The sequence below is a fragment of the Myxine glutinosa genome, chromosome 4 (genome assembly GCF_964187855.1).
Source record: "Myxine glutinosa chromosome 4, kmMyxGlut1.1, whole genome shotgun sequence".
Lineage (NCBI taxonomy): Eukaryota > Metazoa > Chordata > Myxini > Myxiniformes > Myxinidae > Myxine > Myxine glutinosa.
The window spans coordinates 124710839-124736835 of NC_136264.1; the positions used below are offsets into that span (position 1 = coordinate 124710839).

The 25997-nt window shown below is 52.1% G+C and overlaps 1 protein-coding gene across 1 annotated transcript in view; it reads right to left on the bottom strand.

Moving 5' to 3' along the window:
• The window catches only part of CACNA2D3 (calcium voltage-gated channel auxiliary subunit alpha2delta 3), a 253184-nt gene that overhangs the window by 214250 nt on the left and 12937 nt on the right, over positions 1–25997 (bottom strand). Inside the window, exon 4 of the mRNA XM_078775301.1 lies at positions 25382–25529. Within this exon, the coding sequence (XP_078631427.1) occupies positions 25382–25529 (148 nt within the window). The remainder of the gene's footprint in view (positions 1–25381; positions 25530–25997) is intronic.

Here is a 25997-nt window from a genome sequence, read left to right on the forward strand (position 1 = left end):
CAAGGTTGGTCAAAATCCCATCACTGGTTCACACGTTATCTCAGTAACAGAATTTTTTTTTACCTAATGGGATCTCTGACCTTTGACCTCTTGACCCCATAATCTAATAAGTTAATATTTGCATCATTATAAAACCTGTACCAAGTTTGACTTATGCCTCGGTCACAAATGGCCTGCGGCGTATTGGCGGCGGCCGTAAGTCCCCAAAATTGCCATAACCGTGCGGTGGCCGCACGGTAGATACGGTAGCCGTGCGGCGATCTCAAGGTTTTTTGCTCGTCGCAGGGGCTTACGATTTTTTAAATTTGACATTAAACTTTTTTTCGGAAATCGCTAGGCCGTAGGCCGCAACCCCACCGCATGTAGTATCGCAAGGTCTTGCGGCCTCCGTGAGATGGCCGTACGATGTTCTAAATATCGTACGGCGGCCGTGCAGTGACTTTAGTGCTGCCGTACGATGGCCTAACGGCAACCGTGACAACCGCAACAACCGTGCGGGCGCCTTGCGATTGCCTTGCGGTCGCCGTGAGGGCGCCTCGCGGTTCGCCTCGCGGTCTCCTCACGCATTTTGATTTCATGACTTTTACGATTGCCGTGCGAACCCCGTAACATTTGTGAACACTGCTGCCGCAGCCCGCAAAGCCGTACGATTTGTAAAAATCCCATCTACAAACCGCAGACCTTAGAACCGTGCGGCGGCAGCATCTTATGTGACTAAGGCATTAGTTAGCTTCAGCCGTTCTTAAGTTATCGTGGTGACAAAAACCCATTGCAGACTCTGATCTTTGCCCTTTGACTTATTGACCCCAACATCAAATCAGTTCATCTTTGCATCATAATACATACCTGTACCAACTTTGGTCAACATCCCATTACTGGTTCACAAGATATCACGGTAACAGAATGTTTAAGTAACGGGACATCTGACCTTTGACCTCTTGACTCCAAAATCTAGTCAGTTTATCTTTCTATCATTATACATACATCTACCAAGTTTGACTTACATTCCTTCAGCCGTTCTTAAGTTATAGTGGTAGCGAAAGCCTATCACGGACACATGGTCGGACACATAGCCGGACGGACAACCAGAAAACATAATGCTCCCGGCGATTTCGTCAGCAGAGACATAAAATATGACAAAGTAATAGTATCCATGTCTACGAGCATTTATTTCTAGCACGTCATTTCTTTTCGAGATCAGATCTAAGATGGCCGACTGGTGGTCGTTTTGTCACTTAAACGTGTCCCCAACCATTTATTGAACATGCACTGTCCGATTTTGTTAAAACTTGGCACAAGAAGAGTAAATGATGGCGAACACATGCACCTCACTTTATTTTGCAATCTGATCAAAGATGGCCGACTGGTAGACTGGTGGCCATTTTAGTTGTAAAAAAAACCCGATATTGAACACGTCCTCAACCGTTTCTCAGACATGCATTTACCAATCTTGTTGGTAAATACTACCAATATGACAAAGTAATATAAGAACAACCAGCAAGAAAAGGAAAGAAAATCAATGAGAAAAATCGGATACAGATAAGTAAATAGACTAGTCACCCTGAGCTATTGTTCCTGTTGTCATTTGCGATTGCATTTTAGACCAGAATTCAATTATAAATTTGACCCACTGGTTGCATCACTACCGAGGTGCGGCTGTACCACCGATGCAGAGCATCTGCACATCACGGTAGAGATTTAGAATTCGGCAATCGTGTCAGCACCAACTCGTCTCGTCTTCATCAATAGACACTGTGAGATCTTTAAGGTCGACCAGCTAATGCTAGTAGACATATCCCTTGCTGAAAGTCCATCGGATAGACTGTGCCTTCATCGATGCAGCGCATTACCTGTGAAGCACCAGTCTTAAGGTTAACAGCCAGGTGAAGAAGCGTACCCAGACTAAACCCCTTAGAGACAAGCATGTTACATCAGCATCATCCTGTTGAACATCGTTTCTGTAAAACGTGCAACAAACAAAAGTACGAATAAAAAATATTCAACTGTTATACAGAAGTTCTGAAAAGCTATCTTAGTTAGTCCTACCTCCCTGTGTGTGACCCAGCCCCCCATGTGTGACAACCCCCCCCATGTGTGACCCAATCCCCCCCCCCCAGTGTGTGACCCCCCCCATGTGTGACCCACTCCCCCATGTGTGACCCACTCCCCCATGTGTGACCCACTCCCCCCATGTGTGACCCCCCCCCCCCCCCCCCGGTGTGTGACCCAGTGGATCTGATAAATTGCCAGTAACCAATTTGTATAACTGAATGTGCAGCATCTAACTCAATATGTAGAAATGTCACACACGTCCATGCCCGTGGGGTTCCACGGGTGACCCACTAGTTTTAAATATTACACATACTAGAAGTGGAGGTGAAGGGGATGATGAAGCGTATCACATATTTATATATGATATACTTCCATATTTTATAAGCATGTTTCTATCTTCTAGAATACAGTCAAACATTTTTAGACTTCTGTAAGTTTTATAGAACGTTTTATAAAACTTTGAACTAAAGCTAGACAATATAAAATCCACAAGACAGGAAAGTCACTTAGCGTATCTGTGCAGACACTGAAAATGTATTCAACCACTGGCATATGAAACGTCATCAGTTTCATCAGAGTGAACAGATCACTCAAACGGAAAGATAAATGTAATTGAAAAATAAATCGACTAAAATGAATTACCAGCACAGAATGACATCTGTTCAGGCAAGAATTGAGGACAGCTACCAAAAAATAATGAGCTTATACCAAAGCACAATGAAAACACGTCCTGCTTTAAAGAACTATGGTCGTATGATGCTATTCCTAATGCCTAATGCCTAAGTCACACATAGGCGGATATTTTGGCGACTACCGGCGACTGCCGGCGATCAAGATTTTTCGGCGACCACTGGCGATTTCGGGCGGTCAAATATGGTCAGGCGGCAGTATGGCGACTGCAGGCGGCCACATTGCGACTGCATTGCGACGACGCCCCGAGTGGGATGGCGACTGTTGAAGATCGACGACGACTGCATCGCGGATGCACGGCGGCAGCGTGGCGACAGTCTGGCGGCTAGATTACGCCCAATGGCGGATCGCGGCGACTGCATTGGGGCCGGGTGGCGGTTTACTCCGACGTCCGCAAGACTGCAATAAGACCGCCGGCGATTGGAGACGATTCACACAACTTTTAAAATCTTTATTTCTCTATTTTACATTTCACTTTATTCATTTCAATGATGTATGACATGAAGCATAAAGATGTTTGATGTGCAATAACAAATAACAAAGATGTATCATTGTAATGTAATAATCAAACTTTTCTGCAGGGAGAGAGAATGAAAAGAAAGTCCAACACATTATTTCCACTGGTCCCAAGTCCAATAAATAAAGTTTCCAAAGGACCAAAGTCCCAAAAATAAAGTTCCCAAAAGTCCCAAGTCCAAACAATAAAGCCATATCCTTGTCGGCACCACAGGACCTCACTCCACGGAGACCCTCACACCATCCTGTCTTGCCATGGAATGGAGCTCAGCATGAGCCAGCAGTAGGTCATTCGCAGCAATATCTTGGTCCAGTGCTGCCAGGTCATTCAGAAGGACCAGCTTCATCCTATGTTCATCATCCATGATAGATGTTGGTAGAGAGACCCTTGGTAGACCTTGACCATACTGCAGTGAGCTGAAATGTCCACCCCTATTTATACCTGGCCTGAAAATCGTGGTATTAAAGCGCGGCGTTACGCGCGCTGCTTGTGAGCAAGGAGGAAGCGGACAAGCGGTAACATATAAACGTCTTTATTGTAAGAGCACACTGTAACACTGAACTGCTCCGGGCTGGTCGCCCGGTGTATATCATGAGGCCACGCCTACCCCTCGGGCGTGGCCACCGCCCACTTGGTGCGTGGAATGATGTCACCATGCCAGTGGGCTTTTGTGTCCGCCACACGCGCCCCCCCAGAATTCCCGCGCACCTGGAGGGCCAGTTTGCGGGGCAGACGAATGACCCGGCCGAAGTGCCCCCTGGCGATCGGCGGCGTCCGGGGTGCAGGGATGCCAGGTGGGATGCCCCTGGCTGCCCCTGGGATGGGTGCAGGACCGGGGGGGGGCGTGGCGGCGGGGCTGGGCGGTGCCGGGGGTCCGCCCGCAGGAGGGCGGCCCCGACGTGGGGGTCGGGCCACTGGCGGTGGATGGTCCACATCGAGGTGGGCCGGCTTGAGGCGGTCTACCGAAACGCGGTCAGGAGTACCGCCGATGTCCAGGGTGAAGTGCTTCGCCCCGGTCTCCAGCACGCGGAAAGGCCCGTCGTACGGGGGCCGCAGTGGTGTCCGATGGGCATCGTGGTGGCGGACGAAGACGTACTCCGCCGTGCGAAGCTCCGGGGCGACGTGCGTCGGTGGGTGCCAGTGGCATGCCGTTGGCACCGGGGCGAACCTCTGGGCGGTCTCTTGCAGAGCGGAGCGCTGCTGTGCCGCGGACCATGGTGCCGTGGAGTCGGGGAGGAACTTGCCCGGCACCCGCAGCGGTTGCCCGAAGACCAACTCCGCCGCGGATGCGCGCAGGTCCTCCTTGGGCGCTGTCCGGAGGCCCAGCAGGACCCAGGGGAGCCTGTCGACCCAGCCGCCGTCGCGGAGGGTGGCCCGGAGCGCGGCCTTCAATGAGCGGTGAAATCGCTCACACAGGCCGTTAGCCTGGGGGTGGTAGGCCGTGGTTCGGTGCAGCCGGACCCTGAGCCCCTGCGCAACCGCCCCCCAGAGCTCCGAGGTGAACTGGGGGCCGCGGTCGGATGAGATGTCTGAGGGGGCGCCGAACCGGGCGACCCAGGTGGCGATGAAAGCCTGCGCGACATCGGCCGCCATTGTCGACGCCAAGGGCACGGCCTCCGGCCACCGGGTGGTGCGGTCCACCATGGTGAGGACGTAGGTGAAAGCCCGCGAGGGGGGCAGAGGTCCCACCAGGTCCACGTGGACGTGGTCAAACTGGCGTTCCGGCACCGTGAACGGGGCCAACGGGGCCTGGGTGTGCCGGTGCACCTTGGCGCGCTGGCACGCGAGGCACGTCCTGGCCCAGCCGCGGACGGCCTTCCGGAGGCCATGCCAGACGAACTTGTCGGCGATCAGCCTTTGGGAGGCCCTCGCGCCCGGGTGGGACAGGCCGTGGAAGGCGTCAAACACCTGGCGCTGCCAGCCCGCGGGCACGATGGGGCGAGGACGCCCGAGGGAGACGTCGCACAAGAGGGCCGCGCCCGCGCCGTCGAACGGCACCTCGGTGACGCGGAGGCCCGTGACGGCGGTCCGCAAGGCCTGGACGTCGGGGTCAGCGGCCTGGTCCGCTGCCATCCGGGCATAGTCGATGCCGAGGTGGACTGCGTGGGCGACGGCCCGGGAAAGGCAATCCGCCACCGGGTTGTCCTTCCCCGCGACGTGCTGGATGTCCGTCGTGTACTCGGACACGGCCGAGAGGTGACGCTGCTGCCGGGCCGACCGCGGCTCGGTGACCTTGCCCATCGCGAAGATCAGCGGCTTGTGGTCGACGAAGGCAGTGAACGCCCGGCCCTCGAGCAGATGGCGGAAGTGCCTGACCGCCAAGTGAAGTCCGAGCAACTCGCGGTCGAAGGTACTGTAACGGCGTTCGGGCGGGCGAAGCTGCCGGCTAAAGAACGCTCGCGGTTGCCAAGCTCCACGCACCCATTGCTCGTGCACCGCACCCACCGCGTAGTCCGAGGCATCGGTGGTGAGGGCGATCGGTGCATCGGGCGCCGGGTGCGCGAGCATGGTGGCGTTAGCCAAGGCGAGCTTCGCGCCCGTGAACGCCGTGTCCATCTGCTCGGTCCAGGTAATGTCGCCTTTGCCCGGCTTACCTCGGAGAGCTTCGTGCAGGGGGCGCAGGAGCTGGGCGATACGGGGCAGGAACCGATGGTAAAAGTTCACCATGCCCAGGAACTCCTGCAGCCCTCTGATTGTGCGGGGGCGCGGAAACCCCTTCACCGCCTCCACCTTGGCCGGCAGGGGGACGGCTCCGTGCCTGGTGACACGGTGCCCCAGAAAATCGATTGTGGCGGCGCCGAACCGGCACTTTGCGGGGTTCACAATCAGGCCATGCTGGCCCAGGCGTTCGAAGAGCGTGCGGAGGTGGCGTAGGTGCTCTTCGCGGGACACGCTGGCGACGAGGATATCGTCCAGGTAGACGTAGACAAAATCCAAGTCGCGCAGGACGCTGTCCATCAGTCGCTGGAATGCCTGAGCCGCATTCTTCAGACCGAAGGGCATGCGCAGGAACTCGAAGAGTCCGAATGGCGTGATGACCGCCATCTTCGGGACGTCCTCCGGCCTGACGGGGACCTGATGGTAGCCGCGTATGAGGTCCACCTTCGAGAAGAAGGACCTGCCCGCCAAATGGGCGGAAAAGTCCTGAATGTGGGGGACGGGGTAGCGGTCGGGAGTCGTGGCGTCATTGAGACGGCGATAGTCCCCGCACGGTCGCCATCCCCCGCCGGGCTTCGGCACGATGTGCAGCGGCGACGCCCAAGCGCTCTCTGAGCGCCGAACGATGCCGAGTCGCTCCAGGGTAGCGAACGCCACTTTTGCCACCGCCAGCTTCGTCGGCTCGAGGCGGCGTGCCCGGGCGTAGACCGGTGGCCCGACGGTGGGGATGTGATGGGCCACCCCGTGCTTGACGGCCCCCGCCGAGAAGGTGGGCTGCGTGAGGGCCGGGAAGCCGGCGAGGAGGCGGTTGAATGCGTCCGCTGCCGGAAGCGTACAGACCAACGTGGCCGGAACCGAATCGTTCGGCAAGCCGCTTGGCAAGCCGCTCGTTGAGCTGGGCAACGCACAAGCGAGCGAGCTGAACGTCTCGGCCTGGACAAGCCGTCTGCGCTTGACGTCGACCAGGAGCCCATTAGCGCACAGGAAGTCCGCGCCAAGCAGTGCCATGGGCACGTCGGCGGTGACGAAACGTCCATCGGAAAACCTGCCCTCCAAACCGCAGAGAGAGGCAGCGTTTTCCGTACGTACGGATGGGCGTCCCGTTCGCGGCAAGCAGCGCGGGGTCCCCACCCGCGGCGTGCTTGTCTGACGTGCCGGCGGGAATGACACTCACCTGCGCTCCCGTGTCGCACAGGTAACGGCGCCCGGAGAAGGTGTCCGTTATGAACAGCAGGCTGCTCGAACGGCCGGCGCTCATCGCCACTATTGAGCGCCGGCCCGGGCGTTTCCCGACCCGTTGAAGGAGCACGGCGGATGACACCGCCGAGCTTCGTGGCCGAACTTGGCGTGGAACCAGCACCAGGTGGTGGAGCTGGAGGAGCGCGGCTGGCTCCGCCAGGCCGGTGGAGTTGGCGGGTTTCCCCGCGGTGGCGGTTTTCGCCGCGGCGGTGGGCGGGGCGTGGCGGCGTTCACGAGGTGCGTATCAGCATGCTGCTGAACATCAGCATGCTGTAGAAGCTGATGCTGTGGAACATGCTGCTGAACATCAGCGTCGAGGGCCGTGACGGCCACGCCGACGCTCGCCCGCGTGTCCGAAGCGGCGAAGTACCTGTCCGCCTCGGCTGCCAATGCTCGGGGTTCCGTTAGCTCGGTCCCGGCCAACGCGAGGCGAACCTGCGCCGGAAGTTGGCGCCGGAAAAGCGCCCGGAATAGCGAACCGGGGGCTTCGTCGCCCAACAGTGACAGCATATGGTCCATTCGGACCGACGGGCGCGTCTCACCGAGCTCGGGGAGATCCAGGAGGTGGTCGGCCCGTGCGTCGTCCATGAGGCCGAACGTGGCTAGGAGTAGCCGCTTGAGTGCCTCGTACTTGTGGCCGTCCGGTGGGTGGCGAAGGACGGACACAACTCGAGCGGCCGTGCCGGGCCCGAGGGAGGCGACGACATGGCAGTAGCGCAGGTCGTCGTTGGTGAGGCGCCGAAGCTGAAATTGGGCTTCGGCTTGAACGAACCAGACTTCGGCCTGGGCCTCCCAAAATTCGGGAAGTTTAATCGCCATTGCCTTGTCGTTGGCCATTGCAATGGCGTCGTGTTCGGAAGGATCGCTACGGCAGATCCAACGTCGAGGGTCACCAGTAAAGCGCGGCGTTACGCGCACTGCTTGTGAGCAAGGAGGAAGCGGACAAGCGGTAACATATAAACGTCTTTATTGTAAGAGCACACTGTAACACTGAACTGCTCCGGGCTGGTCGCCCGGTGTATATCATGAGGCCACGCCTACCCCTCGGGCGTGGCCACCGCCCACTTGGTGCGTGGAATGATGTCACCACGCCAGTGGGCTTTTGTGTCCGCCACAGTATGTCGTAATGCAGTCGCCAGGCAGTCGTATCTTTGTCGCCAATGGCCGTAACTCGGCCGCCACTAGTCCTACTGCTGTCGTCGTCAGTCTCCCATAGCCGCAAGGGAGTCGTGGTAGTTCTTCTGTAGTCGATATGCAGCCGCAACAGTGTCGGCCCGTAGTCGGGAAGATGCCGCAGGAAGGCCGTATGGCATTCGCATCTCTGCCGTGCTAGCTGGTGGGGCGATTGCGGAAGACTATGAGCGACTGGGTTGCGGCCGCTTTACGCTCTTATTACGGATACCGACGACAGCATGGCGGTTCCATCACGACAGCATGGCGGATTTTTTTCGAGTGCGACTGAGCGCGCCGTTTTTAAACATTTAAAAAAATATTTGGCCCCTTTGCGGCTCTTGCCGACTGCAGCCGACCTGGGGAGGATAACCACGACTACAGGCGACCGTCCATTACGGTTTCATTACGATTGTCGGCGGGTGGTGGCGATTTTTCCAGTCGCCAGTAGTCGCCGACAAATCCGCCTATGTGTGACTTAGGCATAAAGTCCATAAACAACTTGCTATTGATGATCATTTCAATATTTCCATTTGCATCTATACTTATAAAAGGCAAAAAAACATCTCTATTTCTCTTTGTTTGTATGTGTTCTATGCATGGCCACATCTTTTAAGTTACAAACTCCAAACTCGGGGTACAAATACAACTTTGTGTGAGGGGTGACATAAGCTATGTGGCCGCAGCCTCACGCGAATGTGTGGGAGGGGGGAGGGGCATATATTCTCAATGTAAATGTGTACCATGTAGTGCCACATGGTGGGGGTGGCAGATGATGTTAAAATTCCCTTTTTTACCTGGACAACGCTGAGGTTAAAACACTCTTTGTATGTGTAAATTTATTTTGGCAAACAGGACGAGTAATTGGTCCGTCAGCAAAGGGCCGAGTATGCCCCGCTAGTTATGAATAAAATACAGTAGTTCCAAGGTTATCGGAAATAAAATTCGAGGTTTTAATAATATAAGGTTTCAGTGATAGTTTTTGGAATGTCGATGTATATTTTTCTTCTGCTCTCTTCTACCTGCATAAAGTGAAATATAATGGAAATTTCAAAACTGCTAATTAGTAGATGATCATTTAAAATATATATTAACTTTACATCTTTAAATGAAAACAAATACAGTATCATTAAGTAGCAAATTCAACTTCAGTGCAATTCCAAATTATTTATAGAAAACAGCCACATGTTCTCCATTTTTTGGAAGAGACGCAAGCGATGTGACATATATCAACCAATCATGGACCTGACATGGCTGCCTCCAAATAACAAATTCCAGATCTCTATTGTTTCATAAATCCCCAATATATCTCTAAAATTACTTTTCTCTGCTCAGCTCGAGCCAGCTCTAAAGGAGTTCCCCATCTGTGTCAACGAATGAGAAGAGATAGCTCGCCGCCTTGTCAAATATATTTTCAAGAAGCCAAAATAATAGCAATGAGCAAAAAAAAAAAAAAAAGCCACGACGAATTTCAAATGCCAACTTTACACAATACCTGCTATATGTATTGTGGCCAATACATATAGAACAAGAAAGAGCAATCAGAGATTGCAGACCCTCGCCCAGGCGTGTTTTTAGTGATTTTAAAGACGTTTGTGTTAAAACAAATATGGCGGGCGAACCACGTGACTGATGACGTCATCGGTTTTTTTTTTCTCCACCAATCTATCCCTAGATGACGCTCAAGAAATTTCATCTTGATCAGATGAAGTTTTGTACTTGTCGAATTATGACGTCATAATGGAGGGACCTATGACATCATCATTAACATATGTTATTCCCCATGGAGAGTTCTTTACAATGAGCCATATCCCCGTTTTTTCTATGCAGCAATTTCGGAGATATAGAGGTGCAAAGTTTTTCGGTATTTCCAAGATGGCGCCCATACCACAAGACCTATGACATCATAATTATCGTGAAAAATTATGCAGGTGGAGGTGCACCTATGGTTAAAATTTCCTGTCATTCAGACCAACGTTTGCCGAGAAAAGCATACTCATGTTCTGTGTGGACAAACAAACAGACAGACAAACCAGAAATCGGTCAGAGACCGAGGACTTCCCGGAATGTACTGTTTTTATTTACCTTGAGTTTGACCTTGCAAGGTCACTCAAGGTCAACGGTCATGGTGCCAAATGAAATGTCGTATGTGACTTCCTATATGTCAGTAACAGTAAGTGTATGCATATCGCTTGTACTTTTAGAGTTATAGTGGTTTGAAATATATTTTAAATGAAAACTCGACCCCCCTGATTTCACGTTTTGGGTGACCTTGAGCTTGACCTTGGGCCTAGAGAGTTAAAAATTGGGCACAGTCTATTCCAGGGCAAGACAAATATGTGTGTAAAGTATGGCGATGCTATGTGCAATGATGTAGACGTAGTACTGCGCACAAACAGACAGACAGACAGATGAAAAATCGGTCAGAGACCGAGGACTCGCCGGAATGTACTTTTTTTATCGGCCATTTTGGACAAATATGGCGGCCTAACCACGTGACCGATGACGTCATCATTATTTGATTTGTTTACTGAACTCATTTATTCCTAGATTATGCTCAAGAAATTTCATCTTAATCGGATGAAGTTTTGTACTTGTCGAATTATGACATCATAATGGAGGCACCTATGACATCATCATTAACATATTGTTGCGAATATGGAATTTGGCCTCCATATCCGCTTGTAAATATTCCCCTATTTTCTCCAATACTCCCCAACTTTCCCCAATCCCCCATTCCCTAGTCCCATTGCATGTAAATAACAATCAGTAGAGCCGACCTTCCCCTTATTCCCCCATTAAATGTCGTGCCCAGGTCCACCGCACCACACGTAGACAACTTTCGGACATCTTCCTAGTTATTCTTATTCTATGTCAGTTAAGGCCTCGTCTCCATTAATTATGACTCTTCGTTGCACCAGAATGTGATTATATGGCATCAGTAGTGAGTTTAGGACCTTTCCCATACCTCCTCCCATCTTCTTCCCCAAACAACAACAATAACAACAACTACAACAACAATTACAACTACAACTACAACTACAACAACAATTACAACTACAACTACGACTACAACAACAGCGGGGCGGGGAGTGTGCGTCCTCACACCGGCTCGGTTACCCGCCATGACCATGCGCTCCACGGCGTTACCCCGAAGGGGCTGGCTGTCAGCTCCTCGTCAGGGGCGGAGCCAGTAACCCCCCCACGCACCCAATGAGAAGCAACGTGCCGATTCCATCTGGGGCGGCGCTAACGAGCCGAGGGCGTGTCACTCCCCGCCGGATATACGCGGCCCCGCGCCGGATGTGACGTCAGATGCGCCTCAGCTTGGAGAGAGAAGCCACCGCCACCCCCAGCGCGACGATACCTCCCCGCATCTTTGGACCGGACCGGACCGTACTGTACCCTGCCCCGAGCCCAGGAGGACCTGGAGCCATCGATACCCGCTTTCCTGTCATCAACCCCCGTGTGAGTCAGCCGTTGTCCCGTTTGTCTGTCGTCTGTCCGGGGTTAATATAAGAGTGTGTCTAAGTGCCTGTCTTTCTGTGATTATACCTCTAGCCCCTGTAATCTGACCTTTCCGTACGAATATAATCTCCTCCGGAGGTCTTGAGAATTGAAACATTGGTGTCGTATTGTGTTATTGTAATCCAGCCGGGTGTCTTCTTTTTCTTATTGAGCCAGCATCGCGCGACTAGTCAACGTTCGGGCACAATCGGGTAACTTGTGCAGACGTGGTCATACCATAAAACCGCTCGGTAAATAACATCCAAGCCACGTCTGTAACAATTGGTGTCGGGAGTGAGATTCGAGGCCCGACCAAATTTTGAAAAAAAAAAAAACGAATAGAGGAAAAAAAAAATTTGGTCAAAATTTGGAGCGGCCGAAATTTGTTTTGTTTTACAAAACCCGAATTTTGAAAGTCGCGCTATGGCGGATCAAGACGGCTGGGGTCCGGTAGGGGAGAGTGAAGCAGGGTCGGTCCAGGACCAAATTGAGACACGTGAGGAGAGCGAAACAGCGGGGGTAGCAAACGCACAAAATGGCGCCTCGCTGGTCACCGCGCCCGCGACCGTAGCAGCGCCGCCGATGGATTGGGGCCTATTTATGGAACAAATAAAGGCGCTCATGGTCCAGACAAGTGAAGACCTGAGGAATGACTTGGGAAACCAAATGGGGGTAATGGGGAACCGGATGGATGCTCAGAGTGAGCAAATGGGGGTAATGAGGGACGAAGCGAGGGGTACCAGTGGGAAGTTAGACAATAATTTTGAGGGGTTAGACAACGGGATAAAAGAGGTGAAACATGGGTTAACGGGGGTAGAAAACAGAATGGCCGCTCAAGAGAATCAAATGGAAGGGATGCAAAAGGGGTTAGAGGGGGTAGAAAATAGAATGGCTGCCCAGGAGAATCAGATAGAGGGAGTGAAAAATGGGTTAGAGGGGTTAGAAAACAGTATGGAAGGCAAATTGAGGGACATGAGGGACCAAGCGGAAAGGGAAGTTAAACAAATGGAGCAGCAGATAGAGGGGGTCAGAATGGGGGTAGAAACCAAACTGGATGCTCACAGGGAGGAAATGGAGCAGATGAGGGTGGCATCTGGGCAGGAGATGCAAGTGATGGGAGAGGAGATCAGAAGAGGAGTGAGTGAGGAGGTCGGAGGAGTGCGCGAGGAGGTGAGGCACTGTAAGGAGCGCATGGAGAAAGAGGTGAGAAAGGGGACTGTAAAATTGCAAGGTGGTATAGAGGAGTTGACGCTGGGAGTAGAACAACTGACAGTGGGACAAAAGGAGTTGGGGGACCAGGTAAAGAAGAACACAGCGGTAATAGAGGGTTTAAAATCGACACAGAAGGAGATGAAAAAGGACGTAGGGGTAATTAAAAAAGAGTGTCAGACGGTACATGAGGACCTGACGAGGAAAATGGACAAGGTGGTAGAGGTAATGGAGGTTAAAGAGCGGGAGGTGCGGGAGCACATAGAAAAAAATAAAGTGGAGTTAGAGGAAGAACTTAAAGGGGCGCACGAAGAGATGAAGGAAATGAAGCAAAAATTAGAAGAAGTGGAAGAAGGGGTGAGCGAAATTAAAAAGCGACGGAGAGAGGATAAGAAAGAGATAAAAGAGGAGGTAAAAGAATTGGTCCAGAGTCTGTGTTCGGATCGTGATGATGTGCTCATTAACCGGATGAGGGATTCGCAGGTGATGGAGGAGAAGCGAAGAGAAAGAGGACCCGGTGTAAGTGGTGACCAATATGGTCGTGCGTATGATGCGCCAGGTGATTTAATAAGCTTGGGGGTCGAGATAGACCCGGATGTTCGTGAGAGGCCAAGAGTGAGGTGTATGGCTGGTCCGGAGGGTATGGAACGAGAGGTGCGAGGTGTGGGTGAGCAAGGTTGTGGTGGTGGTGGTATGGAATGGGTAGCGGGTTGCGGAGGTGTGACCCATGCATCGACACCAACAGGGGTAGTTGTTGGAGGGACCGGGGAGGCACGAGAGCCCCTTGGGGGTAGTGTACTGTGGGGGCCCGGCCGGTTCGGCCCCGCGCTGACCCCGCAAGGGGCGACGCACGGGGTCCGGCAGGCGGGCAACGACTCACATACGAGGTGGTCCCACAAGGTCCCACTTGCGCCGTATGACGGCAAGAGTGATCTACGCGCGTACCTGGCGCAGTTCGACTGTGTGTGTAAGGGCAACGGTTGGGGTGAGGACGAAGGTGGAGTACACCTGGTGGCCGCATTGCGCGGCGCGGCGGCGGAGGTGCTGACGGCATTACCAGCAGGTGCTCTCACCCTGCCAGCCCTCCGCGACGCCCTAATTAATCGATTCGGCATAGAACAGCAGAGCGAGCTTGTTAAAGCTCAGCTCGCGCTGCGAAAACGCAAGCCCCAGGAAGCCATCGGGGAACTTGCCCACGACATTCGCCGCGCAGTGGGGATCGCACATGCTAGCATGGCAGCGGATTCCCGGGAAAGCCTGGCGCTGGACCATTTTATCCAGGCCCTCCCGGATATTGAGCTCCGGCAACAGCTCGCCATGTGGCGCCCGCAGACTCTGAGCCAGGCGGCTGACGCTGCGGCCCGTTGGGAAGCAGCGAGGCCCCTAGCCCGAGGGGGCGAGCGTCTCGCAATGGCGGTCCGCCAGGTGGGACCCCCGATGGAGGGTGGACCCCTTAGGGGACCCGCCCCCGACGTGGGTCCTGACCTGGCGGGCATGGTCCGGAGGCTGGTGGACCAGCGCCTGGCGGGACCTGGACCATGGCAGGCGGCCCCGGAGGTGGCCCGCGGTGGACCACGAGCGGGTAATCCAATTCGGACCTACAGGGGGGGGAATTTGGAATTCCGGAGGCAAGCACCTTATCAGGTGAGGTGCTATACCTGCAACCGCCTGGGTCACCTGGCGCGGCACTGTCGAAGCGCGCGCCGGGATGATCTCCGGCAGTTGAGGTCCTCAACTCCGCCCAGGGGGGAGCGGGTTAGCCGACCCCAGACACCCCCCCGCCAGACCCCGGGAAACTAGAAGGTGTCGGGCACGTAGGGCGGTGTTCGGCAGCAGAGGATGGAGGAGAGCCCTCATTGACGCGACAGGTCATTTATTGTGGCCAAATTGGAACCGGTAGCCTGACAATTAGATGCAAAATTGCCGGCGTGGGGGTAGACGCCGTAGTGGACACAGGAGCTAGCGCCACGATCATCAGCCCTGTGGTCCTTGATTCGAGCGCAGGTGGCTGGGATAAGATCCAGCGCCTGCAAAATTATAGTTTGCAGCTTGCTACTGGGGTAACGGCCCCGATCATAGGGCGTGGTTCTGTGACCCTCAAGTTAGGGTCGGTAAGGAGGGAGATAGATGTTTGGGTGGCGGAGGTGTGCGACCCATGTTTAATAGGGTTGGACCTGTTGACTGCCAGCGGTTGTAAAATCGACTTGTGCCGGGGGATCCTGCAGGTGGGAGTAGAAGAGCTGCCGTTAGGGGGAGTGAGCACGGCCGAGAGAGCGGAGCTGGAGGCTTCCGAGGCCGTGACCATCCCCCCAAGGGCCGAGGCGATAGTGCCGGCCCGGTGGGCAGCTCGCCCAACATGGCAGGAGTCCTGCGGCCTGGTCGAACCGGTGGCAGCGCAGTCCATACCGGGTTTAATCGTGGGCCGCACCCTTGTAAAAACGGACGGACCGGTAGTGGCCGTCCGAGTAGTAAATGTGAGTACAGAACCACGCACTATAGTAAGGGGCACGAGGGTAGCTGGCTGCACCCCAGTTGAGGAAGTCGCGACAGTGAGGGGCGAGAACGTCCAGCCGAGCCGACCCCGGGGGGAGCCTTCAATAACAAGTAGGAATTGGCCCGATCCCATTTGCGAGATGGTAAATCGTAGTAGCGTAGAGTTGGGAGGTACCCAGAGGGAGGCCTTACACAAACTGGTTGGGTCCCATTTGGACCTCTTCTCCCTGTCCACCGAGGATATTGGACGTACGGGCCTGGTGAAACATCAGATCCACACCGGTGAGGCCCGGCCTATTCGTCAGGCCGCCCGACGGCTCCCTTGGAGCAAGAGGGCGGAAGCTGACGAGCAGGTTGCAAAAATGCTCGACGCAGGTGTGATCGAGCCCTCGGGAAGTCCTTGGATGTCACCTGTTGTGCTGGTCAAAAAGAAGGATGGGACCACGCGGTTCTGCGTGGACTATCGCCAGCTAAACAACGTGACACTCAAGGACTCATATCCCCTGCCAAGGATTGATGACACCCTCGATGCCGTTGCAGGCTCAAATTGGTTCACAACTTTGGACCTCAAGAGTGGGTATTGGCAGGTGGAGATGGATAGGGCAGGGAAGGAGAAAACGGCATTTTCCACAGGTAAGGGGCTGTATCAGTTTACTGTGATGCCGTTTGGTTTGTGTAACGCCCCCGCCACCTTTGAGAGATTGATGGAGCATGTACTAGGCGGCATGCCATGGCAATCATGCCTGGTGTACCTGGATGACGTCCTGGTACATGCCCAAACGTTCCCCCAGGCACTAGCTAATTTGGACCAGGTGTTCGGGTGCCTCAGACAGGCGGGGTTGAAGCTGAACCCGAGTAAGTGCACTTTGTTTGCAAGAGAGGTGGCCTATCTAGGTCACGTGATCGGCCGCGAGGGGGTAAAAACGGACCCAGACAAAATTAAAGCGGTAGAGGAGTGGCCCGCACCACGTACCACCAAAGAGGTGCGGGGATTTTTGGGACTCTGCTCCTACTACCGGCGCTTTGTGGCGAAATTTGCGGAGTTGGCCCGTCCCCTCCACCGGCTTACGGAGAAGGGGACGCGATTTAATTGGACACGGGAGTGCCACGAGGCCTTCCAAAAATTGAAGGGGTGTCTGACATCCGCACCCCTTCTAGCTTACCCCACTAGCGACGGGGCATTTACCCTGGACACGGATGCGAGCCAGGAAGGATTGGGCGCAGTTTTGTCTCAGACACAGGAGGGCGTGGAGAGAGTGATTGGTTACTATAGTCGGGCCTTAAGTAGGCCCGAGCGAAATTATTGTGTCACTCGCAAAGAGTTATTGGCGATGCTGGCTGCCATGAACCATTTCCACCCGTACTTGTACGGGCGGAAATTTTTGGTTAGAACTGACCATTCCTCCTTGCAATGGCTCCTTCGGTTCAAGGAACCGGAGGGCCAAATTGCAAGGTGGTTGGAAAAGTTGCAACAGTACGATTTTGATGTGGCCCATAGGGCCGGGAAGGCCCATGGTAATGCGGACGCACTCTCTCGGCGTCCTTGTCTGGGGGAAAACTGTAAATTTTGTGCGAGACACGAGGAGAGGGAGCAATTGGGCGATTCCGCCCCGATTCTCGTCGTCCGGGCAACCCGGGTGAGAGGGCCAATTTTGCCACTAACCGCAGATGAGGAATTCGGAACTTTGGCCTGGAGCACGGCCCAGCAGGAGGATCCTGTCCTGGGGCCAGTGTTCAATTGGGTCAAATTGGGGCAAAGACCAAAGGGGGAAGAGGTCACCCCCCTCGGGGCGCAGACAAAGGCATATTGGGCTCAGTGGCAGACCCTGGAATTGAAAGGCAACATCTTGTATCGCAAGTGGGTGGAGGTTCCCTCTGATAGAACTTCCTGGCTGGTGATAGTCCCTGACAAATTCAAGAACGTCATATTGCAACAGGTGCATGGTACCCGCTCCGGCGGCCATTTGGGCAGGACAAAGACAATATCTCGGGTCCGCCGGAGGTTCTATTGGGTGAATATGGGGCGCGACATACAGGACTGGTGTCGGAGATGCGACGCCTGTTCTGCCAAAAAGGGACCAGCACGGAGGATGAGGGCCCCCCTTCAATTACATCAGGTGGGGGCCCCCCTTGAGCGGGTGGCTATGGATATTCTAGGACTGCTGCCCCGCACCCGCCAAGGTAATAAGTATATCCTCGTGGTAATGGACTATTTCACCAAGTGGCCGGAGGCCTACGCCCTCCCCAACCAAGAAGCAGGGGTGGTAGCGCAGGCCTTCGTGGAAGGATTTGTGTGCCGGCATGGGATTCCACAGGAGTTGCACACCGACCAGGGACGAAATTTTGAGAGCAAATTGCTAAAAGATGTGTGCAGTCTCCTGTCAATTCGGAAAACCAGGACAACGCCTTTAAGACCTCAATCTGACGGGATGGTGGAAAGGTTTAACCGAACTTTAATCCAACAACTGGCACTGTTCACCACCACCCGTCAGGATGACTGGGACGAACATCTCCCTTATTTGCTTATGGCCTACCGAACCAGCCAGCACGGGGCCACCGCATGCAGTCCAGCGTTGCTTATGTATGGGCGGGAGTTACGGGCTCCCGCCGACTTGCTATGCGGTCCCGTGCCAGACACAGTGGTTAACCCGCCGAGGGAGGGGTACGCACGTCACCTAGAGGAAGGCATGGAGCTAGTCCATGCCTTCGCCCGCCGCCAACTCCATCTGGCGGGGGAAAAGATGAAGCGCAGGTACGACGACCGGAGCCAGGGGAGTCAATACGCTCCGGGGATGAAGATTTGGTTCTTTAATCCCCGGAGGCGGAAGGGAAGGTGCCCAAAACTCACCTCCCCCTGGCAAGGCCCAGGAGTCGTCCTGTCGCAAATCTGTGACGTGGTCTTTAAGATCAAAATGGGGCCACGAGCCCTCCCTCGGATCGTCCACGCCGACCGGATAAGACCTTACACCGGCGAGCAGGCGCCCCCGTGGATTGCCTCGGCTTTAGATGCCGAGGCGGGACCCAGTACCTCTGAATAAGGGGGGCTTATTAGTGCCAGAGGACTGGGGGATTGAGGAGCGATAGGCCCGGTGGGTAAGGGTGGCATCCCTGCCACCTTTCCCATATGTGTGGGGCAAAGGAGCAATAGCTTATGGGGTGTATGGCAGTGAGAACTAGCCCGGGTGGGTTAGGATATTGTGTGTAGGGATCTAGAAGATGACATTAGGTAACGTTAAGATTAGTTAGTGACTGATACCTGTAGTGGGGACGCAGGTAGATTAGTATGGATGATAATGACGAGGGAGCGCAATAGTTTAAAGGGACGACTGGGAAGCGCAAGTTTCAGAAGGGAGTAGTTAGCTGAGATGATGCCGTGTTTGTGAGAATTGAACAGGTGTGATTGCACAGGTGTGCAACTGGACAGGTGTGTGGAGCAGTGTATGAGTAGTGAGTGTGTGGATCAGCGCGAATGCGCTTGGGGAGAGAAGGGTGCAGGTGGCACCAGGTGTGAGAGCACAGGTGTGCAGGTACAGGTGTGTGGAGAGAGTTGGAGTGAGTGGTACGGAGTGGTGTGCATGGTGCGAAGGTGTGGATGGGGGAAGAGTGGACCCCTTTCACGAGTACCCGGGGCGGGTAGTGTAAGTGTTAGGTAGAGGGTGCAGGTAAATTGTGGTTGGATATTGGCATTTGTGGTGCGGTTGCAGAATGGTGTTGTGAATGGGTGCATTAGTGTTGTGGAAATGGCTGGGCGTGTAGCCTGTTAGTGTGTGTAGTTGGTTGGGCACTCCACCACTGTGAGGATGTCGGCCAGGTGAGGCCGCAGGTGGGCTCTGGGAGCCGGTAGTTGTGAGTGGGTGCCTGAGGATCCCGGGTGTGGATCGGGCAGCCCAGTGCCAGAGAGGGCACGGAGTGGGGAGAGAGTCAGAGGGCCTTCCCCTGGTAGTTAGGTTAGGGTAAGGAGCAGGTAAGCTCGGAGGCAACTGCAGTGGTGGAGGTGTGCAGGTGGGTAGACCCACTGGGAGAGGTACACGTCGCAGCCCAGAAATTGTACGAGGGCAGCGGGAGATGAATCGGGGGAGTGAGACCCCAAATTGAAGACCACCACAGTTTGGCCAATGGGAATTGGTTTTTAGAACCCATAGTGTAAGAGGGCCAATGGTTTGGCCGGAGAAAGACCCCGGGTAGTGTAAAGTTGTTAAAGTCATTTAGGCGATAGTTAGGATTGATGAACCTGTCGCACCATACGCAGCCACTTACCTGTGGTGATGATGATGACTCCACACCTGTGTTTTCTTTGTTTTGTGTTGCAGGAAGTAAGAATTGTTGTGAGGATTTGTGAGACGCATCACGACGTGGATGAGACATTGGGGTGATTCCATCTCTCCCTCCCTAGGAGGGACTGATGATGAATTGGTAATGGCAAATTTTGATGTTCAGTTGGAGATGGCAAATTTTGATGAGAGTTGAAAATGGCAAATTTGATTGGTTAGGAGGGAGAGAAGACGAATTTGGTTTATGGGAGGAACGGGGAAGACAGTAGGGATGTTTGTTGATTTGTAAAGTAGATGTTTATGGGTAGTGTTGTGTTTGGTGGATACAGTAAGGGGTAAGGGAGGGGCCATGTAGGTTACCTGGTGGGAGAGGGGGGAGCGTACGATAGGAACGTACCTGTCTCACCTGGTTCCCATGTGCCCCCAGTGTGCATCACCTTACATTGCGTGCACTTTTGCGCCCTTACCACCTTACTCACTTGTCTGCTTCTTTTGTCTCCCACCTCCGAGGATCTGGCTTTGGGGTAGAGAGAGAGGAGAGAGAGGTGCTGGCTGCGCAGTTGTGGGCCTGCACTTTCGCTGTTTGCTGCCGGGATCGATACACCATATGGACCGCAATGTTTGTGGCCACCCACAATGGACCGCAGTTCGTTTGCGGCCAAGCACCACCCGGGGATGGACCTATGGGTCAACGTGGCACCTATGCCATAAAGGTGAACCACTGTTAATTAACACCACTGAAGGCCACACGAAGAGCAAGAGACACCTGCAGGGTTAGGGGTTGTCGCATTTATTTTTAATCATTGAACAATGGTGACTGCACCGATTGGTGGTGGGGTGGTGCTTTTGATGCTGGGAAAGGGTGCTCTGCACGTTATTAAAGGCCGTCGGCCACAGAGCACTCGTGGGTTGGTGTATCGATGTTGGCAAGCGCGCTCTCTCTATGCATAACATCTGCATGTGTTCCTCCAAAAACAGGTCCTGGATCGTAGTGTAGATATCAGCGTAATCTTGTAAATAATGCTCCCTACCGGCTGTATGTTTAGTTTGAGGATTCTTTCCGGATTCGGTTATCCTGTGGGTGTGTTTCTGTGAGGAGAAGGGTGCAACGTCGCAGGGGGACATATTTACTCATTTGTGAATATCTGTAAAACTGTCGCACTCAGGGTAGAGTTAATAGTAGAGGGAACTACATTGCGTGCCACACTAAAGTAGGTAAAAATTTATCGGGTCGGGACGCCCCGAGGGTAGAGAAGGGTGCAATGTTGCGAATATGGAATTTGGCCTCCATATCCGCTTGTAAATATTCCCCTATTTTCTCCAATACTCCCCAACTTTCCCCAATCCCCCATTCCCTAGTCCCATTGCATGTAAATAACAATCAGTAGAGCCGACCTTCCCCTTATTCCCCCATTAAATGTCGTGCCCAGGTCCACCGCACCACACGTAGACAACTTTCGGACATCTTCCTAGTTATTCTTATTCTATGTCAGTTAAGGCCTCGTCTCCATTAATTATGACCCTTCGTTGCACCAGAATGTGATTATATGGCATCAGTAGTGAGTTTAGGACCTTTCCCATACCTCCTCCCATCTTCTTCCCCAAACAACAACAATAACAACAACTACAACAACAATTACAACTACAACTACAACTACAACAACAATTACAACTACAACTACGACTACAACAACAGCGGGGCGGGGAGTGTGCGTCCTCACACCGGCTCGGTTACCCGCCATGACCATGCGCTCCACGGCGTTACCCCGAAGGGGCTGGCTGTCAGCTCCTCGTCAGGGGCGGAGCCAGTAACCCCCCCACGCACCCAATGAGAAGCAACGTGCCGATTCCATCTGGGGCGGCGCTAACGAGCCGAGGGCGTGTCACTCCCCGCCGGATATACGCGGCCCCGCGCCGGATGTGACGTCAGATGCGCCTCAGCTTGGAGAGAGAAGCCACCGCCACCCCCAGCGCGACGATACCTCCCCGCATCTTTGGACCGGACCGGACCGTACTGTACCCTGCCCCGAGCCCAGGAGGACCTGGAGCCATCGATACCCGCTTTCCTGTCATCAACCCCCGTGTGAGTCAGCCGTTGTCCCGTTTGTCTGTCGTCTGTCCGGGGTTAATATAAGAGTGTGTCTAAGTGCCTGTCTTTCTGTGATTATACCTCTAGCCCCTGTAATCTGACCTTTCCGTACGAATATAATCTCCTCCGGAGGTCTTGAGAATTGAAACATTGGTGTCGTATTGTGTTATTGTAATCCAGCCGGGTGTCTTCTTTTTCTTATTGAGCCAGCATCGCGCGACTAGTCAACGTTCGGGCACAATCGGGTAACTTGTGCAGACGTGGTCATACCATAAAACCGCTCGGTAAATAACATCCAAGCCACGTGCATGCCCATGCCCATATAGAACAAGAAAGAGCAATCAGAGATTGCAGACCCTCGCCCAGGCGTGTTTTTAGTGATTTTAAAGACGTTTGTGTTAAAACAAATATGGCGGGCGAACCACGTGACTGATGACGTCATCGGTTTTTTTTTTCTCCACCAATCTATCCCTAGATGACGCTCAAGAAATTTCATCTTGATCAGATGAAGTTTTGTACTTGTCGAATTATGACGTCATAATGGAGGGACCTATGACATCATCATTAACATATGTTATTCCCCATGGAGAGTTCTTTACAATGAGCCATATCCCCGTTTTTTCTATGCAGCAATTTCGGAGATATAGAGGTGCAAAGTTTTTCGGTATTTCCAAGATGGCGCCCATACCACAAGACCTATGACATCATAATTATCGTGAAAAATTATGCAGGTGGAGGTGCACCTATGGTTAAAATTTCCTGTCATTCAGACCAACGTTTGCCGAGAAAAGCATACTCATGTTCTGTGTGGACAAACAAACAGACAGACAAACCAGAAATCGGTCAGAGACCGAGGACTTCCCGGAATGTACTGTTTTTATTTACCTTGAGTTTGACCTTGCAAGGTCACTCAAGGTCAACGGTCATGGTGCCAAATGAAATGTCGTATGTGACTTCCTATATGTCAGTAACAGTAAGTGTATGCATATCGCTTGTACTTTTAGAGTTATAGTGGTTTGAAATATATTTTAAATGAAAACTCGACCCCCCTGATTTCACGTTTTGGGTGACCTTGAGCTTGACCTTGGGCCTAGAGAGTTAAAAATTGGGCACAGTCTATTCCAGGGCAAGACAAATATGTGTGTAAAGTATGGCGATGCTATGTGCAATGATGTAGACGTAGTACTGCGCACAAACAGACAGACAGACAGATGAAAAATCGGTCAGAGACCGAGGACTCGCCGGAATGTACTTTTTTTATCGGCCATTTTGGACAAATATGGCGGCCTAACCACGTGACCGATGACGTCATCATTATTTGATTTGTTTACTGAACTCATTTATTCCTAGATTATGCTCAAGAAATTTCATCTTAATCGGATGAAGTTTTGTACTTGTCGAATTATGACATCATAATGGAGGCACCTATGACATCATCATTAACATATTTTATTCCCCATGGAGAGTTCTTTACAATGAGCCATGTCTCAATTTTTTCTATTCAACATTTTCGGAGATATAGAGGTGTAAATTTTTTAGGTTTTTCCAAGATGGCTGCCGAACCAGGTGACCGATGACGTCATTATTATTTTTTCTCCACCAGTTTATGCCGACATGGCGCTCAAGAAATTGCATCTTGATTGGATGAAGTTTTGTATTTGTCGAATTATCGAATTATGACGTCATAATGGAGGCCTTGGGCGAGAGAGTTAAAAATTGGGCACAGTCTATTCCAGGGCAAGACAAATATGTGTGTAAAGTTTGGCGATTCTATGCGCAATGGTGTAGACATAGTACTGCACACAAACAGACAAACAGACAGACAGATAAACAGACAGACAGACAAACAGATGAAAAATCAGTCAGACACCGAGGACTTGCCGGAATGTACTTTTTTATCATCCATTTTGGACAAATATTGCGGCCGAACCACGTGACCGATGACGTCATCATTATTTGATTTGTTTTCTAAACTAATTTATTCCTTGATGATGCTCAAGAAATTTCATCTTGATCGGATGAAGTTTAGTACTTTTCGAATTATGACATCATAATGGAGGCACCTATGACATCAGCATTAACATATTTTATTCTCCATGGAGAGTTCTTTACAATGAACCATGTCTCAATTTTTTCTATTCAGCACTTTCGGAGATATAGAGGTGCAATTTTTTTTCCGTTTTTTCCAAGATGGCGGCCGAACCACGTGACCGATGACGTAATCATTTATTTTTTTTCTCTACCGGTTTATGCCGACATGGCGCTCAAGAAATTGCATCTTGATTGGATGAAGTTTTGTACTTGTCAAATTATCGAATTATTGTCGTCATAATGGAGGCCTTGGGCCTAGAGAGTTAAAAATTGGGCACAGTCTATTCCAGGGCAAGACAAATATGTGTGTTAAGTTTGGCGATTCTATGTGCAACGGTGTAGACGTAGTACTGCGCACAAACAGACAGACAAACAGACAGACAGACAAACCAACCAACCAACATACTTGCCGGAATTTTTCCCGGCAAGTAACAAACAAACTGACCCAAATGCAATACCCTCTCCTCTGTCGAGGGTAACTATGAATCAGTGAAGTTATGAGGTATTATCATAAACAGATCTGCCTGGAAAAGTTCACTATTATTTTTGTCAGCCTCACTCAGCCACTACCTTAGTATAAGATTGAAAATATAGAGCACTCCACAAGCCTTAACTAAACTAAACCTAAGGTATGATGAGAAATTTGTTGCAAAGAGTTATCACGCGTGTGTCGAACTATCTGATATCTTTGGCCTGTCGCAGCAGTTTTTCTGCGGAGAGGTGATTTATCATGGTGGGAGCGCGCTGCAGTAAATTGAGCCAGTTTCATTACCATCCTAATATGAATCAAGCAGCTTGCATGCGCTGATATTTTGTTATCTATCCTCGGCAACCACCACCGCGGTCCTTCGCCAGGGCCGCTTTTCCCTCCCCCCAACCCCTTTTCAGTCCTAAAGCACGTAGCCGCTCTTTCTTGAACCATATCATTGCTCAGGGTCCATTTCCCTTGGCACGTTTTAGCTTGGCAAGAAAAACCAAGCTCGCGCTTTTACAAAGGGATATACAGACTTGTCATCGTTGTGTCAAATTCTTGCCAATCCCTGTGGGTGACGTGAGCGTTATTAAGGAGAAGGCATTGCAGGCAGGCAGCTACCAGTCTCCTTGTTGCTCCATGGCAAACGTGCTGATTTATTGCTGATAACAATCCTGCCCATTATTGAAGTGGGATTAGGGACGGTATATAAGTCACAATAAGTTGTGTCAATGAGAAGAAGTGTTGAATGCCTCGGGAAAATTAACAATGAAAAAATTGTGCTTGTGTGATGTCTTACAGTTACACGTAATAAGTGAAGCTGGCACGCATGAATGGAAGCAGTGGAGAAAGCAGAAATGCATTAATACTAATAGCATATAATGATGAGCAGTGTTACCAAAATAATTAGTGGGTGATTTCACCTTGGTTGTAGATATTCGTGGGGACTTGCACCGAGCTGAGGCTCAAATTCACTGATAAGTTGCCGAAGTGCTCGTTTGGTTCGATGTCAAACTCGGTGCCGTAGGTGTCATGTTCCTGAGACTGCTCCACAGCATTGTGGTACTGGTACTGCAAACATGATGAAAGAAGAAGCCTCCTGCATACACAATCCCAGATTACACTCATACTGAACAAAAAATGTTAATAGCAGTAGACGAGCATGCGTGTGAAAGCTGAAGAGGTAAAGATAGCTAGAAAGCTGATGTGCCAAGAAATAAATTTGCTGTTTGGGCGAGCGATTAAAGACTCATTTCTTTCTCCACTGATTGGTGTATATTCGATTCCCATGGTTGCTCACTCTCGCCAACCCGTACCTGGCAAACATGGCAAGAGTTCCGCCAAACACACCTCAACGTTAATTGAAGGAGGCCTTCATCCTGCACTGGACTCATACAGGCTGTTTTATGGTTTACGAGCAGAGAGAGTGAATGAATAAATGTCATGGGAAATGCAAGGAAATATACATTGAAAAATAACCTGCACTCCTGATGTACTCTCTATTTTTTCCTGAATAATGCATTCTTTCCCAATGACACT